The sequence below is a fragment of the Aureobasidium melanogenum genome, assembly GCF_000721775.1.
Source record: "Aureobasidium melanogenum CBS 110374 unplaced genomic scaffold scaffold_13, whole genome shotgun sequence".
Classification (NCBI taxonomy): Eukaryota; Fungi; Ascomycota; class Dothideomycetes; order Dothideales; family Saccotheciaceae; genus Aureobasidium; species Aureobasidium melanogenum.
In genome coordinates, this window is record NW_024470065.1 from 628,027 (window position 1) to 650,203 (window position 22,177).

Genomic DNA, 22,177 nt, shown 5'->3' on the forward strand with positions numbered 1-22,177 from the left:
GGAACAATTGATTTTAGAGATCTCAAAATCACCTACCTTCTTCGACAGCTTCTAATCCAGATTTGGTCAAGAGTTCAAAATGTTGGACATAGGCAAATCATCCAACCTCCCAACGCCAAAATGCTACTTTAGCACCACAACTCTTCCTTCCTATAACAACATCTCCGAATTGCCGACCAAGAAATCACCGTTCAATCTCTTACACAACTCACCGTATTACCACACTGCCACACTAGTCTCGCCATCATCTTCTCCTCTCAAAATCACCACATCCTCGACACAAGCAAGATATGCACGGATACGAATGCCACTCCTCTCACTTCTCACAGGAGACTTTTTCACCAAACACATCAAGACTGGAAACGTGTTACTGCTATCTGCACCTCTGAAACTGGATACGACATCTTCAGAAGCAAGTTTTACATTGATCAATGGTGTGCTGAGCATAACCTGCGATCGCGCACTCTACGAACGTGCTGGCCTTACTGGAACTGCTATCCCAGATCCTCATGCTAGGAAACATGGCACTTCAAAGTTTCGCATTGAGCTGAATTTGCGATTGCCTTCAATGCTTGCTGGCAAGAAGGGATTTGAGCGTGTCTTACGGGCTGCTGAGACGGTGTTTGTGGGAGAAATCTCGTGGTTGTTCTATGATGTTGCAGCTGCAGGGGTTGCCGACAACGATACGGCGCTAGGCAAAGAGGTCGAAATCAAGCAAGTAAAGATGGAAACTGAAGACTTGCAAAAAGTGCTGGTGCCTGGTTTCCCATATGATATCTCCAAGAACGCAGACGGCGAGAATGATCTGGTCGAGTTGTTGGAATGGATCTCTCTGGCTGCTCTCAACTCTCCAAGGATACAACAGGGAGATCTGGTCGATGAAATTATCAGTCGTTATGGGGTTCCCACAATCTCGCCAAAGTCTACGACAGATGGAACGAGTAATGGCACAACGACACAAAATCTGACGAGAACAACATTCACGGGGTTCTTGCCAGCTTCTATCCTTGCGTCTACCTTTGGCAAGGCTCTTCTGGAGTCGAAAGGTTCTTGGTTTGCATTCCTGGTACAAGGATTTGAAGACGGGAAAAGTTTTGTCATACTCAAGACGCAAGATAATCGTACTTTGGCTTGGAATATCGAGGGTTGATTTGTAGAAGACCGGTATCATACAAACTAGGAGAGAACTAGCTCTACCTCTATGAATAGGTCGAAGTTAGACCTTCATGTCAAGCTCGGAAGTGAGTGAGAGAAGCTGCGGAGAAGAAAGCTCAGGGAGGACCGTGCACTCGGCCATCAATGATGATTTTCGTCACTCAAAAGTTCGTCGTCCTTTAGTTTTTGTACACAAAACAAACCTACACAACCGCACATTCACAATGGAGTCAGCGTCTACAACAGCCACAGGCGCACAGCCGCCCGTCACAATCGTCTGCGTCGGCATGGCAGGCAGCGGCAAAACAACCTTCATGCAACGCATCAACTCACACCTTCACTCGAAACAAACACCTCCCTATGTCCTCAACCTCGACCCTGCCGTGCGCAAAGTGCCCTTTGACTCCAACATCGACATCCGCGACAGCGTCAACTACCGCGAAGTCATGAAACAATACAACCTCGGTCCCAACGGCGGAATCCTCACCTCTCTGAACCTGTTTGCGACGAAAATCGACCAAGTCTTGGGGATCCTGGAAAAGCGCTGTTTGCCCGAGAATCAAGAGAAGGGTCAAGAGAACAACGTGCCTAAACATGTGTTGGTAGATACGCCTGGCCAAATCGAGGTGTTTGTGTGGAGTGCCAGTGGAAGTATCTTGTTATCTTCCCTCGCATCTTCTTTTCCTACCGTTCTGGCCTATGTGATTGATACCCCTCGCACCACTGCCTCTACCTCGACCTTCATGTCAAACATGCTCTACGCCATCTCCATCATGTACAAAACCCGCCTCCCTATGATCCTCGTCTTCAACAAAAACGACGTAAAGTCAGAAGAAGAAGCAATAGACTGGATGCGCGACTTTGAAGCTTTCCAAGAAGCCCTCCGTCGCGAAGAAGAAGAGGAGGCAGAAACAGGTACTGGAGGTTCGGGGTACATGGGTTCGCTGCTCAACAGTATGAGTCTTGTGCTCGAGGAGTTTTACAACAACTTGAGTGTGGTGGGTGTGAGTAGTATGACTGGCGCAGGCATTGACGCCTTCTTCGAAGCCGTGGAAGAAAAACGCGTCGAATTCAACAAAGACTACAAAGCCGACCTAGACCGCCGCCGCGACCAACGCGAGAAAGAAAAAGAAGCGAACCGCGAAAAGGAAGTTGCCAGAATGATGAAAGACATGCGCGTCGGAGGAAACAAATCAAAAACACCCAAACCAGAACCCGAGACCGTCTCCGAAGCCGAAGAAGAAGACGAAGACGAAAACGGAGGTTTGGTGGATAGAGATGAAGATGAAGATGTCAGTCAAGAAGGCTTGCAACAGAGATATCAACAAGCCTTGGCTGCAGGCAACAACCAAATGTCTGGCGAGGACTTGAGTTTTGCAAAGTATGTCCAGGCTGCTGGATTGCAGAAGAAGTAGGAGATTTCTCTTCTTTGCTGGGATTTGTTGGTAATACCTAAAACAACGACGTTATGATCTTGCATCTTTCTCTCTTTCTCGCTTCACTCTTGTCTTCCGGATCTTTCGGTATTCTCATTGAAACTTTGTTGCGATAGCCGGGGCCGAACCAGGAACTGAACCCAGGGTCTGCGCCAATCGTTGGTTCTTTGACCCTGCAGGACTAGACCCAGAATGGTAGGTACCACCACTCAAACATCTGAGTCACAACTTATATATGTCAATCAAACAGCCCCTTGCCTACTTTCTTTGACGAACATCAGCCACTCTTTGCACTTTCTAAGATCTGGTTCTACATTGCAGTTAGGCGCCAAACAAATCTCCTCGTTGTGGTTTACGAAACATTTAGAAGAGAGAGACAAAACCGAGACGTTTTTGTGTCTTTCAGCAACGATATAAACACATCATATCTCATTCTCTCTCCCATCTCGGCCTATTCGGAAGCTGTTCAGCACCTGACAGATAAGCAAGTATGGCGATCCCCATCACAATTCGTCCAGCAATTCCCTCCGACGCCCAAGCCATCGCAACCATCCACATCGCATCCTGGCGCGCCGCATACATCAACATAGTCCCACAACACCACCTCGATAACCTCAGTCTCGACGACAGAATCGCCTTCTGGCACAGAATCCTGGGAGGTGAGGATGAAAGGGGCAATGGTAGTATTCTTGTTGCCGAAGAGCAAATCAACGCTCGGGAATCGCGTCTCCTACTTGGGTTTGTGACGTTTGGCGCTGCCGCCGCCGCCGCCACCGCAAACCCCTCATCTCCTCCAAGTGATGAGCAACAGAGGACGGCAGAGTTGCGTGCTATTTACATTGATCCGAATCGCTGGACCAAAGGCATAGGCCAAGCATTATGGAAAGCAGCTCGACAGCAACTTGTCGAACAAAAATTTACCTCTGTGGTGGTCAATGTGTTTGCGAAGAACGAAAGAGCGATGAGATTTTATCGTGCTGTTGGGTTTGTAGGGGAGGCAAAGGGGTCGACTGAGGTTGGGGGAGAGAGACTTGAGACGTTGAGGATGAGGATGGGACTTGATTGAATCTTGAGAGTGGGAGTGTTTTGGAATGGCGGTTTTGCTTTGATAGGAGATGAGAAAGTATTTACAATTTTCTTGCGGATTTGGACAGATTGTGGGCGGACCAGATCTAACCATCTTTGACAGTGGCCTTGAGACGCTCGAGGATATATTCGCCAGCGCGAATGGGAGGGTATCTTGATGGGTTGTCGTCTGAGATACAGCTGGGAAGGGTCTAGGAATGTGATCAGCGTCGTACCCTTCAGAACATCGCAGCAACACACTTACCTCAACTTGTTGGTCATAGTTGATACTGAAGAAGAAAGGAACACTGTATCTCTCCTTTGTGGTTCTGTTGACCACGCGATGAATCGTGCTCTTGTAGACTCCATTCGTCCATCTCATCAAAAAGTCTGCTACGTTGACGATGAAAGCGCCTTCGGCAGCTGCTGCGGGTGTCCAGACATTCTCGGGTGTGAGGATCTCCAGTCCGTGAGTTGTTGAAGAGAGCAACAACGTAAAGCACTCATAATCCGTATGCGAGCCCAGACCAACCTCCTTATCCGCTTCATTCGGATCCAACGGCTTGGGATCCTTGGACGGAGGATAATACAACAGACGAGAAATCCCACCGGGATGCGTCATCATCTGATCAAAGTGATTCTCAGGCAGTTCCAAACTCAGCGCAAAAAGTCTGAATAGATGACGGGCTAGTTGCAGGACTTGACCATAGTACTCGGCGATATCTTGCTTGAAACCAGGGAGAGCGGATTCGGTGGGCCATACATTGCCATTCTCGGTACTACCATCCAAGTCGCGATATTTCCCATCTCCACCTGTGGGATCGAGGGAGGCTTCATAGCCCCAGTTAAAGCCTTCTTTGGTCTCTGGGACTGCAGCAGTGGCCCAATCATCCGGGTTCACGTAGGTGTAATCCGAAGGTTCCCAGCCACGCATCAGAGCATTGTGCTTAACATGCAACTCATCCTTTTGAGCAGGAGGCAGTTCCTTGAAGAAGCGAGAGGCTTGGTTCAAAACACCCTGACGAACAGATTCAGGCACATTATGGCCAGTGATTTGGAAAAAGCCGCTGTTGGTACAAGCATCGCGGATCTGAGCTGCTACAGCTTTCTTATCGTCGAGAGAGCCGTTGAAAGTTGAGGAAATGTCGATGACGGGGACGGTGAAAGGTCTAGATGGGCCATCTGTCTTTGTAGTGAGGCGGTTGTTGAGGTAGCTCTGTGCAGCGCGTCGAGCCTCGTCTGAGGTAACGTTGGTAGATGCCATCTTGAACGATGCGGAGTTTGTTAAAAGTCGGAGTTTCGACCAAGAGGTATGGAGCAATTATATAAACCCTATGGCAGATAGGGAAGATAGGCGTGGCGCAATCCGGCAGACAAGAAATTGCCGACGGTCGGGACCTATCTGACTCTGTAACACTGATTCACAGACAAACAAGGCAAGTAGATGCGTCTAATCACACAGAGTTTTTGGGGATTACTTGGTATCAAGAAAAAGGTCGGCGGGTTAGTCAGATGTATGATCAACAGGCGAGAGAGTGTGTGGATGCGGGGCAGAGCTTGGGCACCCTCGTGGGCAATTTAGGCCAACCTTGCGGGAGCTCTATTTTTGAGGCCATGACGGACATGATCTTCGGACTACTGTGATAGCTTGCAGATGTGTATAACGTGGCTATAGATGTAGTTGACGGAAGCCGAAGATGGGAAAAGGGGTGGACGAGGGAGTCAAGATAGGGGGTTGAAAATGCGTGGCCCAAGCTTCAGGGCCAGGGACAATTGCGTTGCGTCGTGTTTCGTTGCAGTGTCGAGGGTCGTTGCGACAGCTGTCCAGACATTTACATCTTCTCCTTCTCTACCTAGTCCATCCCTCGACATCAGTGTCTGGATGGTCATGCTTGGTGTCTGAGCTACATTGACCTTCTTGACTTTCCTTGATCAAACTCTTTTCTTCACATCATGTCTTCAACGCCGAGCTCCAAGAAGGGGCCCGCGAGTAGCTCCAAGAAGAAGGTCGATGGCGCCGTCGACCAGACCAGCGAATACCTCTCGCAGCTGAGGAGCGAGACAAAGCAGGCTGCATCCAATGACTGGGACTACAAGCTCGCTCTCGTCGTCATCACCCTCCTCGCCTTTGCAACCCGCTTCTACGCCATCACTCACCCCAACCAGGTCGTCTTTGATGAAGTCCACTTTGGCAAGGTAAACCAAATCGCCAACTATACACTGTTCCCTTGATCAAGCACTGACACACACCAGTTCGCATCATACTACCTCCAGCGAACCTACTTCTTCGATGTGCACCCCCCCTTCGGCAAGCTCCTGTTCGCTTTCGCAGGCTGGCTCGTTGGCTACAATGGCGACTTTTTGTTTGAAAACATTGGCGACTCGTACATCACAAACAAGGTGCCCTACGTCGCATACCGTGCAATGCCCGCCTCAATGGGTGCCTTGACCGTCTCAGTCGTCTTCATGATCATGTGGGAGTCTGGCTACTCTCTGCCTGCTTGTGTTTTGGCTGCCGGTCTTGTTCTCTTCGACAATGCCCACATTGGCCAGACTAGACTCATCCTCCTCGATGCTACTCTCATTCTCTTCATGGCCCTCTCAGTCTGGAGCTATATCCGCTTCTACAAGCTCCGTCACGTTCCCTTTAGCCGCAAGTGGTGGAAGTGGCTGCTCTTGACTGGTGTCTGCCTCAGCTGCGTCATCTCGACCAAGTACGTCGGTGCCTTTACCTTCTTCTCCATTGGTGTTCCCGTCGCCATTGATCTTTGGTCTCTGCTCGACATCAACCGCAGACAGGGCGCTCTTACTCTGCCCGAGTTTGGCAAGCACTTGGCTGCTCGCGTCACTGGTCTGATTGTCATCCCCTTCTTGCTCTACCTCTTCTGGTTCCAGGTCCACTTTGCCATTCTCACCCGCTCCGGCCCTGGCGACGACTTCATGAGCCCCGAGTTCCAAGAGACTCTCAGCGACAACATCATGACTCAGCAGTCCGTCAGCATCGACTACTACGACGCCATCAACATCCGCCACAAGGACACCAAGGTCTACCTCCACAGTCATCCCGACAAGTACCCTCTTCGTTACGACGATGGCCGTATCTCTTCCCAAGGCCAGCAGGTCACTGGCTACCCTCACAACGACACCAACAACCTCTGGCAAATCGTCCCTGGAACTGGCGCCATCCCTGAGGAAACTGGCCACCGTGTCCATGTCGGTGATGTTGTTCGTCTTCGCCATCTCGTGACCGACACTTGGCTCCTCACCCACGATGTCGCTTCTCCTTACTACCCCACCAACCAGGAGTTCACTACTGTTGGTCACGACGAGGCCAACGGCGATCGCTTCAACGACACGCTGTTCGAGATCAGAGTCGATGGCGCAAAGCCTGGCATGGACTTCAAGACCATGTCTGTCCACTTCAAGCTCATCCACGTCCCTACCAAGGTTGCAATGTGGACTCACACCACTCCTCTGCCTGACTGGGCCTACAAGCAGGCTGAGATCAACGGCAACAAGAACGCCCTTCAAACCAGCAACATCTGGTACGCCGAGGACATCCCCGCTCTGCCCAAGGATTCCGAGCGCGCAAAGAAGGAGCCTCGCAAGGTCAAGCACGTGCCCTTCCTCAAGAAGTACTTTGAGCTTCAACGTGCCATGTTCTACCACAACAATGCCCTCACCAGCAGCCATCCTTATGCCAGTGTCCCCATCCAGTGGCCTTTCCTTCTTCGTGGTGTCAGTTTCTGGACCGAAAACGAGACTCGTCAACAAATCTACTTCCTTGGTAACCCTCTTGGATGGTGGTTGGCTAGCAGTCTGCTCGCTGTTTTCGCTGGTGTTCTCCTTGCTGACCAGCTTTCTCAACGCCGTGGCGTTGACGCTCTCGACAAGCGTATGTACACTTTCAAATCTTTTCTTTGCATTCAAAACTGACTCTTTTCAGGTGCCCGCAACCGTCTCTACAACTCGACCGGTTTCTTCTTCTTGACCTGGGCCGCTCACTACGTCCCTTTCTACATCATGGGCCGTCAACTCTTCCTCCACCACTACCTTCCCGCTCACCTTGCCTCTGCTCTCGTCACTGGTGCCCTCGTCGAGTTCGTCTTTAACATTGACCCTGTTGATATCGATGACGTCGCCTCTGGCAACGCAACCCTCACCAAGAACAAGAAGACTGCTGTCCAACAAAACAAGCCTGTCCGCGAGAGAACTGGTCAATCCAACTTGTTCGGCATGTGGGCTGCCACTGGCGGTATTCTTGCCATCATTGTCTGGAGTTTCCTCTACTTTGCTCCTCTGACTTATGGTCAGCCCGGCTTGACTATCGAGCAAGTTAACGCAAGAAAATGGCTCAACTATGATTTGCACTTTGCCAAATAGAGCATTGATCTAGCACAGCGTTTCCGTTCAAGTCAACATGCTTGACGGGATTCCACGGAGTGTCTGGTTCTTGAAATCGAGGAGATCCTCCTCTGTTTTCTTTTCCTTTTGTTAGCAACACCAAAAAATTCAGATTTTTCACTACTTACATTTGAGCATTTCAAACCTTCCATGATCTTTGCCTTGACTCGTGCTTCGCATTTTCACCGTAGTCTACTTTGTTTTCAACACGACGGAACACGCGGAAGCTGTCGTGAGAAGCCTCTTAGATATTGTACCTCTGACACACTCGAACTCTACAAGAATGTGTAGCATTGAATCTTGTCCCTTGTTCCCGCCACATCATACTAAGGAGACATAGACGGACGGACAAAGCAACTAATAGTTAGTCTGAAAGATAGGCTATAGTTTTCTTACCTGAATCGACTCGAACTTGACCTCCGAGGATCTTCAAGCTCTGGAGTGGAAAACTCATGATAAATGCGGAGTGGCCGCATTGACCAATTGTCTTCTTGTTCATGTCCGCACCTGCATTCCCAGAACTCATGCATAAGACGTCTTTCCAAGATGTATCAGTCACTCGCGCCTCCTATCGAGCAGTACCTCGAGCGCGGTCGAAACTCCTATCTCGATGACAGCCCAATTCGCGTCTACTTCCTCCAGCCAGTCACTTCAGTCGAAGCTGCATCGATATGCCAGCGCGCACACGACACTTACGCCCGAGACATTCTTGGCTGTCCAGACTCTGGCATCGAGGCTCCGAATTTGTTCAACATCCATGCCGCAGAGCGCCACACTTTCCACAGCTTGTTAGAGTGTTGGAAAGACTTTATGATCTTCTTGCAGTCCACATATATTTCAGATCAGGACTACCCAGCAAGCCCAATAGAATATCCCTTGGGCTTTGTTGTGCTTACAGCTCCCAACAGCCAGAGAGCTACGCTGGTGTGCTGTTACAAGGAGAACGAAGAATGGAGTGTCGGCTCTTGTCTAATACCAATTGACGCAGAATTGGGGATGCAAGCTCAAGCTCTGAAATATTCGGAGGATGAGTTTGTGAATTTCGCGCGGTGTTATGAGAATGATTTACCTCGCAGAAGCTCGTAGACACGCGGTATCGTCTTCTAGGGCCCTGATTTTGCACTAACGATCACGAAATCTGTAAAGACTTCAGGCAGATTCATCCTTCTTAACCAAACGCGAACAGGCAGAACTGTTTGACGCAGATGAAGGAGGAGTTGATCACTTGCCAAGCTATCGGATTGTCTTGGTACAGGGTCTGGAGTCGACTACATTATCGCTTATATCGATGCTGAAACGCCAAGCACAGTTAGACCTCACCCCCAGTCTTGGTATCAAGTTTAGGCTATACAGCAAGGACTCTGGGCAATCAGTCTCACGCGTGTGGCATTAGTAGTTTGTCTCGAAGATAGGCGAGATAGAACCTTGAACACAACGAGATGCCTATAAAATGGACGCTTCCTTCGTGATTCGAGGACTTGTGATCAGTACGACACAGCAAGTCTGAAAGGCGCCTTTGAGTCACCAAGATGCATTTCTCTTCTTTACTCTCCTCGGTGCTTGCCATCAGTGGCATAGCTGCTGCATCTGCGATTCCTTCTCCCTTCATCGAAACTAGACAAAGCAGTCCAGCAGCTGGTGTCGTCTACAGCAAGTGCAGCAAACCCGGCGTCTTCGCCCTCGCCTTCGATGATGGACCTGGCCAATACACCGAGGAGCTGATCAAGACTCTGAACGCTGCAGGAGCCAAGGCCACTTTCTTCTTCACGGGCACTTTGTACGGCTGCATTTACAACCGCGCCGCAGCGGTCAAGGCCGCCTACTCCAGTGGTCATCAAGTTGCCTCGCACACCTGGACTCACCCTCAGACACTCGACAGCATGAGTGTCGCCCAGCTCACCACCGAAATGCAGAAGCTTGAGACTGCGCTGATCAATATCATCGGTGTCAAGCCTACTTACATGCGTCCTCCTTACCTCAAGACCGGCGGAAACGTACCCACTGCCATGAGAAACCTCGGCTACAGAATGATCACCGACAGCGTAGACTCCCAGGACTGGAACGGTCTCTCTGTTTCAGCAAGCGAGCAGAAGTTCCGCAGTGCAGGTCCCAGCACTCCTGATGGCAAAGGACATATCTCTCTGATGCACGAGACTTACGCAACCACTGTGAGAGATCTGGTCCCGAGATTGATCAAGTGGGCCAAGGAGAACAACTTGAAGATGGTTACTGTTGGTAGGTGCTTTGAGACTCGACTACAAGAGGAATGTATTAACATATTTTTGCAGCCGAGTGTTTGGGCGATGCAAATGGTGCCTATGCCAAAGGCACTGGTGGTGGTGCACAGCAGTGCTAAGAGAGAATCGAAAGCAAAATTGGCGATGTGGTCGAATTTACCATCGTGTAGTTCCACTGGAATAGTCAGTCCCCTTTCGATGCAATATCATACCACATTGCGAGAACCATTGCTTCGCCAGTGATTCTAATGACTTTCCAAAGCAGACATGGGACAAGTAGCAACTGACCTAAAGATCACATCAAGCGGTTCGATTTACTTGTCACTTCGAATGAACACTGGAAATCGAAGAACAAGGCAAGTCGTGCTTTACCTTCGGAAAAACTCCTGAATTCGGCTGAATGCAGGCGCATATCACAAACCCTCGGATGAACCGGCAGGGGCTGACAACAAGGCGAGCCACAATTCAAGCCGCCGATGTATGCCAAGATAGGTAAACATCAACGTCTATCACTCACTCCAATGATTCGATCATCTCTTCCTCCCATGGGGAGGCTGAGTAAAGGTTCCACAATTTCTCCATGGGCACAGCGTTCGCCGCTGGAGGATTTCTTGATCATCGCGCTGGCGTGATGAACATCAGGTGTTTATCCGCATGCGAAGGAGGACTCTATGCTTCGCATCACCATGCCAAAACCTACCGAGTACTCTGTCGGTAAGAAGATCCCACTGCGTCATTTGGCGAAAGGATCAATATAGTTACCATAACACGGTTGATATGTAAGTCTGTTTATGTATATGTATGCTCCTTATTCTGTTCTCCTGTTCATCTCTTTCCGTCAATTCACCTGTTCATCCCGTCCTGTCAAGATAACAATTGTTAGGTCAGTTTGCGTCCAGACCGTTATAGCCACTCCTCGACGGCTCATCTTGGTCACGATTCGCTGCCCCATAGGCACTACCGCTTTCTGACTGCACCCCATCATGGCGGTCTCACCCCGCGTCTACCAATTCCTCGTCTCTATATTCGCCTCCTTGGGCTCTCTACTCTACGGCTACGACCTCGGCGTTGTTGCTGAAGTCGTCGCCGCACCATCTTTCCTCGCAGCTTTCGGCGACAACACCACAAAGACCGGTCTTGTGGTCTCATTATTCACGGTCGGTGCTTTCTTTGGTGCTTTCTGGGCAGGTCCTTGTGGAGATCATCTCGGACGCAAATGGACCATTTTCATTGGTGGTGCGATTTTTATTCTTGGAGGCTCGGTGCAGACTGCAGCTCAAGATTACAGCTATATGTTTGGTGGTAGGTTTGTTGCGGGGCTTGGGTATGTATATGGCGTTTCTTATACTCAGCTCATCGAATAGTATGCTGACAATGGATCTTCAGAGTTGGAGCCTTGATCATGATCATTCCGCTATATCAAGCTGAACTAGCTCCCCCCAGCATCAGAGGGAGAATCACCGCACTCCAACAATTCATGCTCGGTGTCGGCAACCTCATCGCAGCATGGGTATCCTACGGAACCTACATCTCCTTCTCCGACACCAATAGCGCACAATGGAGAATTGGCCTTGGACTTCAACTCCTCCCTGCAGGTTTTTTGACCTCCCTCATCCTCCTCTTTCCCGAATCTCCTCGTTGGCTCATCCACCACGGTCGCAGTGAAGAGGGATTGAGAGTTCTCGCTCAGCTTCACGCATCCGGAAACGAACAAGATGCTTTTGTGCAAGAAGAATACGACAGCATCACCGCCGCAGTCGAATACGAAAAAGAACATGCCGCGAAATCCTATACTGAGCTCTTCAAAACGCGATCAAGTTTCCGTCGCTTGATTACTGCGTTATCGTTACAGGCTTCTGTGCAAATGAGTGGAGTCTCTGCTATCCAATACTATTCTCCAGATATCTATGGACAGATTGGAATCAGTGGCAGTGATACATTTATGTTCCAAGGCTTCAACGCTATTGTAGCACTGGTTGCGCAGTTCTGCTGTATGTTGTTTATTGACCGTGTAGGTCGTCGCTGGACTTTGATTGGAGGAAACCTGCTCAACATGGTTACTTTCATCATTGCTACTGCATTACTGGCATCTTATCCCCCTGGAACCTCGACAAATAGGTCTGCGCAAGAAGCCTTTATTGCCATGACTTGGTTGTTCAACTTTTCTTACTCGGTGGCTTGTGGACCGCTTTCCTGGATCATCCCTGCAGAAATCTTCGACACACATACAAGAAGTAAAGGAGTTTCTCTCGCTACGGCATGTTCGTTTGCTTTCAACACCATGATCGGGCAAGTCTCTCCCATCGCGCTCGAACGCATAGGTTGGAGGTTTTATATCCTGTTTGTGGTTTGTTCAGCCACCAACGCACTTTGGTTCTGGGCGACCTTGCCAGAGACTGCGAAGAGGCCTTTGGAGGATATGGGGCCTTTGTTCCAGAAGATGCCGTGGTTCGTGCCTGGCAAGTCGAGGATTTCTCTGCAGCAGCTTTGGGGCGAGGAGTGGAGGGGAAGTGCAGGAGAATTGGCCAAGGTTGAGGAGAAAGAACTAAAGATTGAAAAGGCGGAGGACTGAATAAGACCACTGGATATCGATCTAAGAAGAGTACTCAGTACAACCTGAAGCACTGATTTCCATACATAACCCCATACAATCTTGATGGTTTTTCTCGATTGATTCGAATGCTTGCTGTCAATAGCGCACCTTTTGCTGATGCCTAGGTGCTACTACATTCAGCGCTGAGCAGGCGCCGCGCCATAATGAGTGATTGTCGGTACTTGTGTGCCCTGTGCTGGTTTACTGGAATGGAATACCCTGGGTGACAGTGCCAACACGGGAGTGGGTGGAGTTCCAAACGACAAAACTGGTTTTCGAAAGGGCATCTCCAATCTACTGCATGGCTACGAAGATTACATTGATCAATCGATAGGCAACCGACGATCTCATATGACTCGTGCCTAGCTGGCAGTATCTTTAGTCAGACATAATTGCACTGAGATGAATCAAACCTCGTCCAGCTCTCTACTGCTGCTTCTCCGCCATAACCTGCAACACCTCCTCCAAAGCTTCCCTACGAGGCTTGATTCTATACCCGTATTCCATACATTTCTTCTCCATTTTGCTCGAGTCCATGATACAAATAGCACGTAGCGCTTCCAAGTTTGCCAGCATGTCTTCCACCTTGAAGGTTTGCCATCTCAGATCACGGCGAATCGTCTTCCTGGCCAATTACAAGATTTCAACGTTGCTGATCTCGCAGGGTGTCACCTACAAGCACCACATCAGTATCTGAACCTCTTGACACGGACACCTGAAGAAATATCGAGTCATCATAACTCTGTCAACATACCCAATTATGTCTCCACGGCTTTCAGTTCTGGCATTTGACCTTGATTGTAGAGTCGTCTCAATTCATCATCAGGTGAGGCATTGTCTTACTCTTGCATGACGGATGCTTTGTCTTGCGTCGTCAAGACATCTTTGATCTGGTTGGCGATGAAACCGCCTCCTGCAGCATCGTTAGCTCGTGGTCGGTCTATGTGACGGCACCACCACAGGCCGCACTTTTGATGAAGTGATCGCAGATGGAGACATTGAGGAAATGACAAGTCATATCTCTCAGGCGACAAGAATGTATTTGACTCGTCTGATCTCCATGGATCTTGAGAACTTTGACATACGCCATGGGTCTATACTAGCGTTTGGTTCCAACTCACTGATCGCTGTCGAGTTTCGAAACTGCGTCATGCGACAGTTCGAAGCACCGCTGCAGAGTATGGATATCCTAGCTAATCAGACTATCTATCCACCAGCAGAAAGGTTGTTGCGAGGTCCCAGAGAATTGCCGCTGTAGCTTAGAGATTTGAACTGTTCATGAAGACCTTGGTATACATTAGTTCTGGAAATCTGGCGTCAGAATTAAGCCTTGCTTGAGGAGAGTACAGGTCAAAGTAAAGGTCAGGAGCAAAATTCGACAGTACAACTACAGGTCCAGAATAGTCGTTGTACCTCAAACATGTGATTCTTTTGCTGGAAAGCCGTCCAGCTCCGTCACCACAACGGTCTCAAGATCCATACTTTGATGTGTTGTGACGCGACCTCTCATAACCTGGATCCATTGTTGCAGCGGATGAAGTGCCGCAATCGAGACAGCCATGATGCCTGTTCCCACCTCCGCCGCACTCCAGGCTGCGAGAGGAACACTTGCGTAAAGAAAGTCTTCGGTATTCAGCAGTTGATTAATTGCATAGAATCGTATCGTGGTCTCAATTGATCCAATGTTCGCAAAGCACAGGAAGCCAGCTACTTGATGTTTTTGCCTGCGGTTGGTGAGATCGCGACATATGATCCAAGGTAAAATGCCGAGCGTCCAGTTGCTTAGACATGATACTGACGCATATGCATATTGGAAAGCTGTCGTAATGCTGGGATCGACGCAGTGTCCTCCAGGTGTCATCCTATCCCAAAAAAAGCTGACAGGATGACATTGGAATATCATTTCTGCTATCGTAGCAATTGCCATGGTGATACAGAGGATGATCACAGTCCAGATAACCTTTCTTATCGATTTTGAGCTTGTGATACGCAACAAGACGGATGCAATCGTGAGCTGTAGCATGGTCGCTGAGGCTGTGTAGAATATCTCGCCTACATAGATCAACTGACACGATCTTTAGCCAACGAAGGGGTCGAAAACAAAGCCTAACGTACCTTCAGCGCTTTTATAATCTGCATGGAATACAAGTTGTCCATGTGTCGTACCAAATCATCATGCACATGAACCAAGGATAATGAGCAATATACGAGAAATAGGACTTGCAAAACTCAGTAAAGTGTTGACGTACAACAAGACATATCTCCTACCAATGCCGTAGCTAGAGAAGCATCATCTCTGCCCAGAGATTTGGATATCAACATTCAAGTCATGATTCGAGTGAAAAAGGCGATCAAGGAAGAAACAGAGAACAATATCATTGCGGCTGCAAGCTCAGGTCCCCGATCGCCCGTCATCGTGGGGTCGAGTGCAATGAGAATGTCCTGTTATCAGAAATTTGTTGCACCCATGGATACTTTGTGGCAGCTGCAGTAGCTCTCGGTCAAAGGTTTACCGCAGCAGCTGTTATCGAAATGTCAACTTCGAAGCCGGTTGGCCATAGCGGATGATTTAATGCTTGCAATCTGTGACGCTTCCATGGCGCATCAAACACGCACCAAGACACCTGGAATCCCGTTGGGTCACCATTTGGGATGATAATGTATGCCAACGTCTGATAGCTCAGAATTTAGGCGTCGCCGGCAAGGTTAGTCCTAATGCTGGTAACTCTGATCGCTTGACCTTGCTGTACAATCAATTGCGAGATAGACTAGAGCCCTTTCTCTTATCTATCTACTCCAGCACGTTTTGTAGCCTTCGGCTGCAGTCTGCGTGTCGTAATCCTAACCCTAAAACCCTAAACCCTACCCTAGCAAGACTCACTCCCTGAATAGCCAGATCAATGCTGAGGCATAGGCGCAGCTGCCAAGAGGTTGGACAGAAAATTCCATCGTAGTCATTTCGTGAAGCTCACGATCGATCTTGCGTGCCAGACGTCGGGAAGTTTATCTGCGCTGCCCTGTCTTACCTCAACTTCTCCCAGAGCCGCGTCAACACGAATTTTTCAACTTCGTGAAATTCCAGCAGCGCGTCTTGTTAACAACTCTCTTCCGAAATTACGTCAATCATCATCGGGACCTGGTTTACTGGGGCACTGCTATACTTCACATCCCATGCTCAATCAATCCTCATTGGCTCTTCCGGCGATGTTCATGCACCTCCAAAGGTACGCATGTGGTATATAGCGGGCTTGGCTAGCATATTGATGGTCGTGCTTGTAACGAAAAGTTTGTCTGAGGTCACGCGGACAAAATTGGATGAGCCGAGTCCGTGTTCGGATACCTTGAAAGCGGAATCTTATGTACAACCACTAACTTCATGTACGTTGAGTCAGGACCCTGACCTGTTTGCAAGCGGGATTCAAAGTGAACTCCTTCTCCAGGATCTTAGAGACTTGTCAGAAGATGGGTTACTCGTACATTAGACGCCTATTCCTTCCCACACTCCGAGGTCTGGAGTCCAGAGGTGCCGCCCAACACCGCCAGGCCTCTTCAGAAGGGGCCAGAACTCTGAGAGAACTACCGATAAAGCAACACGTATGCATCCAGGATAGTGTCTGGCAGGTGATGAACCTAGTGAGGGTTGGTCCCCGATTTTCCAGTCATAGTCAACATCGGCAGCCCAGATCCAGGGCTCAACATCGGGTGTCGGTTGCAACAGAGAGCTGACAGCTTCTGCATCCGCTACGAGAATCATGCCTGTGTCGAGACCAGGCGGCACCGCGTCGTTTGCGCAAACATCTTCATAGTAGCTGTATCGTCTATCCATCAGCACGTTTCTGACATACGATGGAGCAACGACACATACCTCACAGCGCCATGCCAGCCAGTCCCATCAAGGTCTTCATCCCCCACGTTTACGATGAGCAATTTGTCTGCGATGCTCTCACCACCGAGACTTTCTTCTAGACTCCGATCTAAGTACTGATGGAAAATAGTGTTCCAGCGTGTCCAAGCATCCTCGTCAGTGTAATCCAAACGCACAAGGACGTAACCAAAATCGTCATAGCCTGCTTCCTGGACCACTTGCACAACAGCATCTACATCGGGCTTGGGCACTTTCTGTGTATCGATCAAAGGAACGGCTAGTGCATCGGGATTGGCCAGATACCGGGCGCGCTCATCGTCCAGCCATTTGCGCATGCGCTGTTGCATCACGGCGCGTTCAGTATCATCTTCTGGCAATGGTGTGTCGGGTCTGAAGCGTGGAAGAACTGGTGATAGCTTGAATCTCTCTCGCTCGCGACGTGTAAGCTCATCTATGCGCGCTCCGAATATCGCGTCTTGGGCTGAGGGCGACGAGACAGCCATTGGAGAAATCAAGTGGAGCGTCTGTTGGCCATGAGCCAGGCACCTTTTGGAGCGATAGGAGACGTACTGAGTAGTCCAATTGTAGCAATTCATCGGCCGTCGCAGCAGCAAGACGCTCTGGCGTCCATCCAAGGGGTACGTACGACATGACTGCTGCAAGAGGGGCTCGAGTGTTACCAGCTTGGCCGTCTCAAGTGGATGCGACCTAAATATAGTGATGCACAGAGAGTGCGAAGTCCATCAATCATTGATGCTATGGAGTGACACCCGAACGGCGGCCTGGGGCGTTGGCATGGAAACAAGAGTGGGGTAACATCTACAATATCGACACCTTTTGACGTCTTTGATTCTGCGACAAGTTTTATACTTATCTAGCACGATATCGAGTTTTTTTTTTTTTTTTTGGCTTCAATCTTCTAGCTGCATGTCAGCTGGTCTAGCACTGTGCTGTGTGGCGGGTATATCATACTCATCTCGTAGATGTCGCGTAATACCTGAGCTCCGTTGTCATCGTTTCTCAAAGTCTCTGCAGCTGGGGCAACATCCTCGATGGATACTCTGAATCCTGTAACCTCGAATGGCTCTTCGAAGTCGATGTATACCGGAAAAAGTCCCTTGAAACTCCAATCCCTGTCATGCGCTACCAGAAAGCCCAACGGAAAGTGGTTCAGCTGGTTCAGATGAGCTTTACAGTAGTCTATGTGGGCAGCAACGATATCACCGAGCGTCTGCAAGTGTGACATATGTTTAGGAGCACATCATGCAAGATAAATCTCATTGGGCTCTTTGCCGATGATATGGTCCTTGGTGATTGTAGCCACAAGCTCATCGTACTCGTTGTTGGAAATGCCAGCCAGCTTGTAGACTGCAAAGGGCAGAAACTCCGCACCACGAACTTCGCTGAGTGGAGCGATCTTGGGTGCATGCTTCGGAAGGACAAGTCATGGTGAGTTAAACATGTTGTCGGATTCGTCTGAGAGCAAACCGCTCTCGTGTCAGAGGTCTGTATTCATTATCCCGCCGTTGGAAGATGACGCTGAGGTGTCCTCTCAGTCTGCTTCCGGGGTGATCCCGGATCTACAGGTCAGTGCCTTGTAGTGCGCGAAGTCTGCAGGTGAGGATGATCCAGGCGAGTTCGCTGCCGTAATCACTTCTATCAATCACCAAGAGATGCAAAAAATTTGAAAGCCATACATCAATACTTCTATCAAGAACTCAATATATAGTACAACATCAAGTCAATACGATACGCCAACACCTTGCTTCCCATCCATATACCTCGCTTTTCATCACTCATTTCAAACAGCCTCTTTTAAGAGCCATCCTCACAGTCCCATCAAATCTACAACCCCTTACCCACAGCGCTGCCAATGCCCTCAAGAGTGTCCTCCTCCAGACCGCCAACCTGGGCACCAATATCGGCAGCATCACCAGTGAGTTGGCCATCGATGTTATCGCCATCGGTCTTGACAATGTTGGCAAGGTCATTCAGGTGGGCAGCATTGAGGATGTTAGCTGCACCGTTGGCAATCTTGTCAAGCTGGCGCTTTCTGGGAATGGCCTTGCCAACACCCTCGAGGGTTTGTTCCTCGAAAGAGCCAACATCAGCGCCGAGCTTGGCGGCACCGCTGGTGAGTTCACCATCGACATTGTCACCCACAGTCATAACAACATTGCCGAGCTGGTTTAGGTGGGCAGCATCAAGGATGTTGGCAGCACCGTTGGCAATCTTGTCAAGCTGGCGTCTAGCCTTGGGACCCTTCTTGGGTGGTGGTGGAGGGGGAGCAGCGCCGCTGCCTCCAGTGGTAGTGGTGCTCGAAGAAGATCCGCTGATTAGGGCAGCAGTGTTGTCCTCCGCATTCTCGATGCCGTATCCGACAGCATTGTCGGTGTCACTCACAATCGAGTCGCAGGCAGAGCCTACGCCAGCCAATTGGCGACGGGTAACCTTGCTGACGACATTTGCGACGCCATCTGTTGAACTTGTTAGTGAAGCACTTGAGGCCCCGTACGATGTTGATTCACCTTCGACGTCTTCGACTGTGTAGCCAACTGCGTTATCGGTATCGGTCAGGATGGAGCCACAAGCGGCGCCTTCTCCACCAAGTTGAGGAAGAGGGGCTGCAAGAGCAGTAAAGGCCTGGAAAGCGGCCAGGAGGAGTAGAGTCTTCTGAATGGAAGGCATTTTCGACTCAATTAAGAATTGAAGAGGAGGAGTGAGACTGTGAGGATGGAGGCTGTCCTAGTGGTAGTGCTGCTGATGTCTTTGCTTGATGAACGTCGTAACTGCGAGGATGGATCTGATATTTATGTTCTCGAGGCTCCATACTAAACCTCAACACCATAGCCGGTGCATGGTATAGCATCATCGCTCACCCCGAAGGATTAGTATTCAGAAAGGTCACCTCTCAGTGTGTTGACCCTTTACGGCTTTGATTTGTGTAGATCCGCTTATATTTGGCTTTTGGGCTTGTTCATGCTTCCTCAGGCGCTGGGCCGCGAGCCTATATCTCGTATGACGTGGGATTCTGACCTAAAGTTATTCTTTCCGGATGGAATTCAGTCCGAACCTTTCAGAGGAACGATACAGTCCGGAACGAGTCATGATCACTGCGAACAGTGACCATCAGAGCTTCTCAAGCTTTGCGAGCTCTCGGAGTCTGACGCGACTTACGATCAGCGTCGACATAGCCATCATCTGTCAATAGGACCCTGTGCACGCTCAGCACGTGTTGATAGGCGATAGCAACGGGAGATCTCAATGATCTCCACAGTTGATGTCGGATGAAAGAGCTGGTCGTCTGTACTGTTGCCGAGCAATTGCGCCTCAGAAATCCCCAACAGATGTTCCAATCTCCTGTGTACGTTCGAAAGACGGCATGCCGAATGCTACGTTGGTGAATTGTAATGTCCGGTTACCGGCACAGGAGTAAGAACTCCGCCAGGACGTATTCAGTGAGTGTGGCTGTGGTATACAGCATTCTGATGAGTGAGGTCAGAGGCGTTGGCTTGGCATCCCTGGGAGTGACTGTGGTATCACAGCAGCTGAACATGCAAATTGACGACACCACGGCATGAGGATCTGAACTCTCGCCAGCGGAACGATTAATTTGTGTAAATCTAGAAGCTTAAATCAAAGTCAAGCACGCACAAGCAAGCGGAGTATGCTTGGCGTTACGGTGGAGGCGTTCGTGAGGCTTGAGAATGCCGCCGATTCCCGTGACATGGCGGCGATGAGGGGGTAATCCCTCACAATAACCATACTTTCCGCGGCGGCGATATTCTTAAAGCATTCAATGCATCTGTACCTGCGGGATTCCGCTCATGAATAGGGCGGAACAGTCGTTGTTCGGTCGTCGCTAATTGGGTGTTCTCTTGAATCACCTCTCATCAATCATCCCGTACGTTGAGGATACGAGAAAGATCTGAGCGTGAGCTCCGCTGTCGTACAGTGTCGATCTCTGAAGAACATTACTTCGGAACATGGCGGTATACTTGATCGTCGTGTCAAAGACTCTGAGCACTCAACCATCAAGGCCTTGGCGGAATGACATCCTCATACTCCTGCAAATGTCCCTGCGTGCTGTGTGGTCAGACCTCCAAATTTATTGTTCATGCTTCGATATCAATCTGTCAGCAACATTCACTTCCTGTTCAGAAAGGCATAATTATGCTGTCAAATCACGGAAATCTGCGTCAATATCGAGAGATGGAAGGAAATGTAATGAAAAAATAAAACTTGTCAACAAAAGGACTTCCAAATGCGCGTTATGCTCGCGCGCCGCCCGCATCGCGTCGGAATTTGCAGGTCGTTGAATTCTCGGGACGTGGCTGTGCATCATGAAGTTACAACTCAGCTCGGCAACAACTTCCTTCATGAACATTTTTTTATTGTTCTACTGCATATCTACAACTGATCCTGCCACTTGTATGCGGGCTTGAATCCGAGCTCCTTCTTGGCCTTGTCGATCGAAAGCAAGGTATCATTGGGTCCTGAGGTAGCCTTGTACTTGACGCCGGGGAAGGCCTTCTTCACGAGTTCGTCATTCGACTGTCTCATACAGGTATCCTCAGCAGCGATCAGGTACTGGTGGTGTCCCTTGGTCTTGCTGTCCAGTGACTTGGAAACGGCCTGACCACCATCTCTGGCGTCAATGTAACCCCAGCAGTTCCAATATCTCTTCATCGGGTCGTCTTGCCAGGATTCGAATGTCTTATACTCTTCCGGCAGCATGACGTTGCTGAATCTCAAGGAGATGATCTTGACTTCGGGGTCCCATCTTGCGTATTGCTCTGCCAATGTCTCACCAACTAACTTGGACAATGAGTAAGCCGACTCTGGTCTTCTTTCATGCTCCTCTGTGATTGGCAGCGACTCGGGCATGTGAGGGTCCAAGGGGATACCGATGAGAGTTTCGGAAGACGCTAGGACGATGTTCTTGATCCTGAGCTTGCGACAAGCTTCAAGGACGTTGTATGTGCTCATGGTGTTGGTACGGAATTGTCTGGAGCTGTTGGTCTGTCCAGGAGAGGGGATCGCGGCCAAGTGAACGACTGCGTCGATGCCATTGTATGCCATGTCCTGAACTTGTCAACCACTACTCAAGACGATCGCACTGCAAAAGGTGCTTACAGTTGTCAGGAATGTCTCAATGACAGCGCCCATATCCTCGAGGTCGATCTCTACAAGACGGTACGCACCACCAAGACCCGACTTGCCATCCTCGCTGATGCCGGGAGGGCGACGAGTGTCGACTGAGATGACCTCCCAGCCCTCATCGGCAAGGTATCTAACTGTTGAGCGACCGAGCTTACCACTGCCACCAGTGACGACGACTCTGCGCTTGTTCTCTCCTCTCTTTGCTTCGCCGAGAGCGAGCTTGTCTGTGAAAGAAGCTTGAGGACTCATGTTGGATTTT

General features: G+C 49.7%; 12 protein-coding genes across 12 annotated transcripts; 7 read left to right on the forward strand and 5 right to left on the reverse strand.

Annotated features, from left to right (window-relative positions):
* Positions 1-79: 79 nt before the first annotated feature.
* On the forward strand, positions 80-1,150 carry M437DRAFT_76159 (uncharacterized protein; the record flags this gene model as incomplete). The annotated part of the gene is made up of 1 exon (XM_041026571.1): positions 80-1,150. One exon carries the CDS (start codon positions 80-82, stop codon positions 1,148-1,150), a length of 1,071 nt encoding a protein of 356 aa, XP_040879040.1.
* A 229-nt stretch (positions 1,151-1,379) lies between these two features.
* Positions 1,380-2,570, forward strand: M437DRAFT_50994 (uncharacterized protein; the record flags this gene model as incomplete). The annotated part of the gene is made up of 1 exon (XM_041022108.1): positions 1,380-2,570. The coding sequence occupies one exon, from the start codon at positions 1,380-1,382 to the stop codon at positions 2,568-2,570; it is 1,191 nt and encodes a 396-aa protein (XP_040879041.1).
* Positions 2,571-3,081: 511 nt separating this feature from the next.
* M437DRAFT_85448 (acyl-CoA N-acyltransferase) lies at positions 3,082-3,657 on the forward strand (the record flags this gene model as incomplete). Its single annotated transcript, XM_041028290.1, has 1 exon — positions 3,082-3,657. One exon carries the CDS (start codon positions 3,082-3,084, stop codon positions 3,655-3,657), a length of 576 nt encoding a protein of 191 aa, XP_040879042.1.
* Positions 3,658-3,763: 106 nt separating this feature from the next.
* M437DRAFT_50814 (Clavaminate synthase-like protein) lies at positions 3,764-4,920 on the reverse strand (the record flags this gene model as incomplete). Its single annotated transcript, XM_041022081.1, has 2 exons — positions 3,764-3,868; positions 3,922-4,920. 2 exons carry the CDS (start codon positions 4,918-4,920, stop codon positions 3,764-3,766), a joined length of 1,104 nt encoding a protein of 367 aa, XP_040879043.1.
* Positions 4,921-5,609: 689 nt separating this feature from the next.
* M437DRAFT_50519 (dolichyl-phosphate-mannose--protein mannosyltransferase) lies at positions 5,610-8,039 on the forward strand (the record flags this gene model as incomplete). The annotated part of the gene is made up of 3 exons (XM_041022020.1): positions 5,610-5,852; positions 5,910-7,551; positions 7,603-8,039. The coding sequence occupies 3 exons, from the start codon at positions 5,610-5,612 to the stop codon at positions 8,037-8,039; spliced, it is 2,322 nt and encodes a 773-aa protein (XP_040879044.1).
* Positions 8,040-8,606: 567 nt separating this feature from the next.
* On the forward strand, positions 8,607-9,146 carry M437DRAFT_85451 (uncharacterized protein; the record flags this gene model as incomplete). The annotated part of the gene is made up of 1 exon (XM_041028291.1): positions 8,607-9,146. The coding sequence occupies one exon, from the start codon at positions 8,607-8,609 to the stop codon at positions 9,144-9,146; it is 540 nt and encodes a 179-aa protein (XP_040879045.1).
* Positions 9,147-9,589: 443 nt separating this feature from the next.
* On the forward strand, positions 9,590-10,416 carry M437DRAFT_66959 (glycoside hydrolase/deacetylase; the record flags this gene model as incomplete). The annotated part of the gene is made up of 2 exons (XM_041024862.1): positions 9,590-10,295; positions 10,349-10,416. 2 exons carry the CDS (start codon positions 9,590-9,592, stop codon positions 10,414-10,416), a joined length of 774 nt encoding a protein of 257 aa, XP_040879046.1.
* An 864-nt stretch (positions 10,417-11,280) lies between these two features.
* Positions 11,281-12,869, forward strand: M437DRAFT_50915 (MFS transporter; the record flags this gene model as incomplete). The annotated part of the gene is made up of 2 exons (XM_041022096.1): positions 11,281-11,621; positions 11,684-12,869. The coding sequence occupies 2 exons, from the start codon at positions 11,281-11,283 to the stop codon at positions 12,867-12,869; spliced, it is 1,527 nt and encodes a 508-aa protein (XP_040879047.1).
* A 1,435-nt stretch (positions 12,870-14,304) lies between these two features.
* On the reverse strand, positions 14,305-14,940 carry M437DRAFT_50793 (uncharacterized protein; the record flags this gene model as incomplete). The annotated part of the gene is made up of 1 exon (XM_041022079.1): positions 14,305-14,940. A coding segment is annotated over one exon (636 nt), but the record flags the coding sequence as incomplete, so codon positions are not given.
* A 1,428-nt stretch (positions 14,941-16,368) lies between these two features.
* Positions 16,369-17,406, reverse strand: M437DRAFT_66962 (uncharacterized protein; the record flags this gene model as incomplete). Its single annotated transcript, XM_041024863.1, has 3 exons — positions 16,369-16,699; positions 16,756-17,279; positions 17,326-17,406. The coding sequence occupies 3 exons, from the start codon at positions 17,404-17,406 to the stop codon at positions 16,369-16,371; spliced, it is 936 nt and encodes a 311-aa protein (XP_040879049.1).
* A 1,194-nt stretch (positions 17,407-18,600) lies between these two features.
* On the reverse strand, positions 18,601-19,443 carry M437DRAFT_76165 (uncharacterized protein; the record flags this gene model as incomplete). Its single annotated transcript, XM_041026572.1, has 2 exons — positions 18,601-19,232; positions 19,284-19,443. The coding sequence occupies 2 exons, from the start codon at positions 19,441-19,443 to the stop codon at positions 18,601-18,603; spliced, it is 792 nt and encodes a 263-aa protein (XP_040879050.1).
* A 1,722-nt stretch (positions 19,444-21,165) lies between these two features.
* Positions 21,166-22,167, reverse strand: M437DRAFT_50794 (NAD(P)-binding protein; the record flags this gene model as incomplete). The annotated part of the gene is made up of 2 exons (XM_041022080.1): positions 21,166-21,840; positions 21,892-22,167. 2 exons carry the CDS (start codon positions 22,165-22,167, stop codon positions 21,166-21,168), a joined length of 951 nt encoding a protein of 316 aa, XP_040879051.1.
* Between the last annotated feature and the right edge of the window lie 10 nt (positions 22,168-22,177).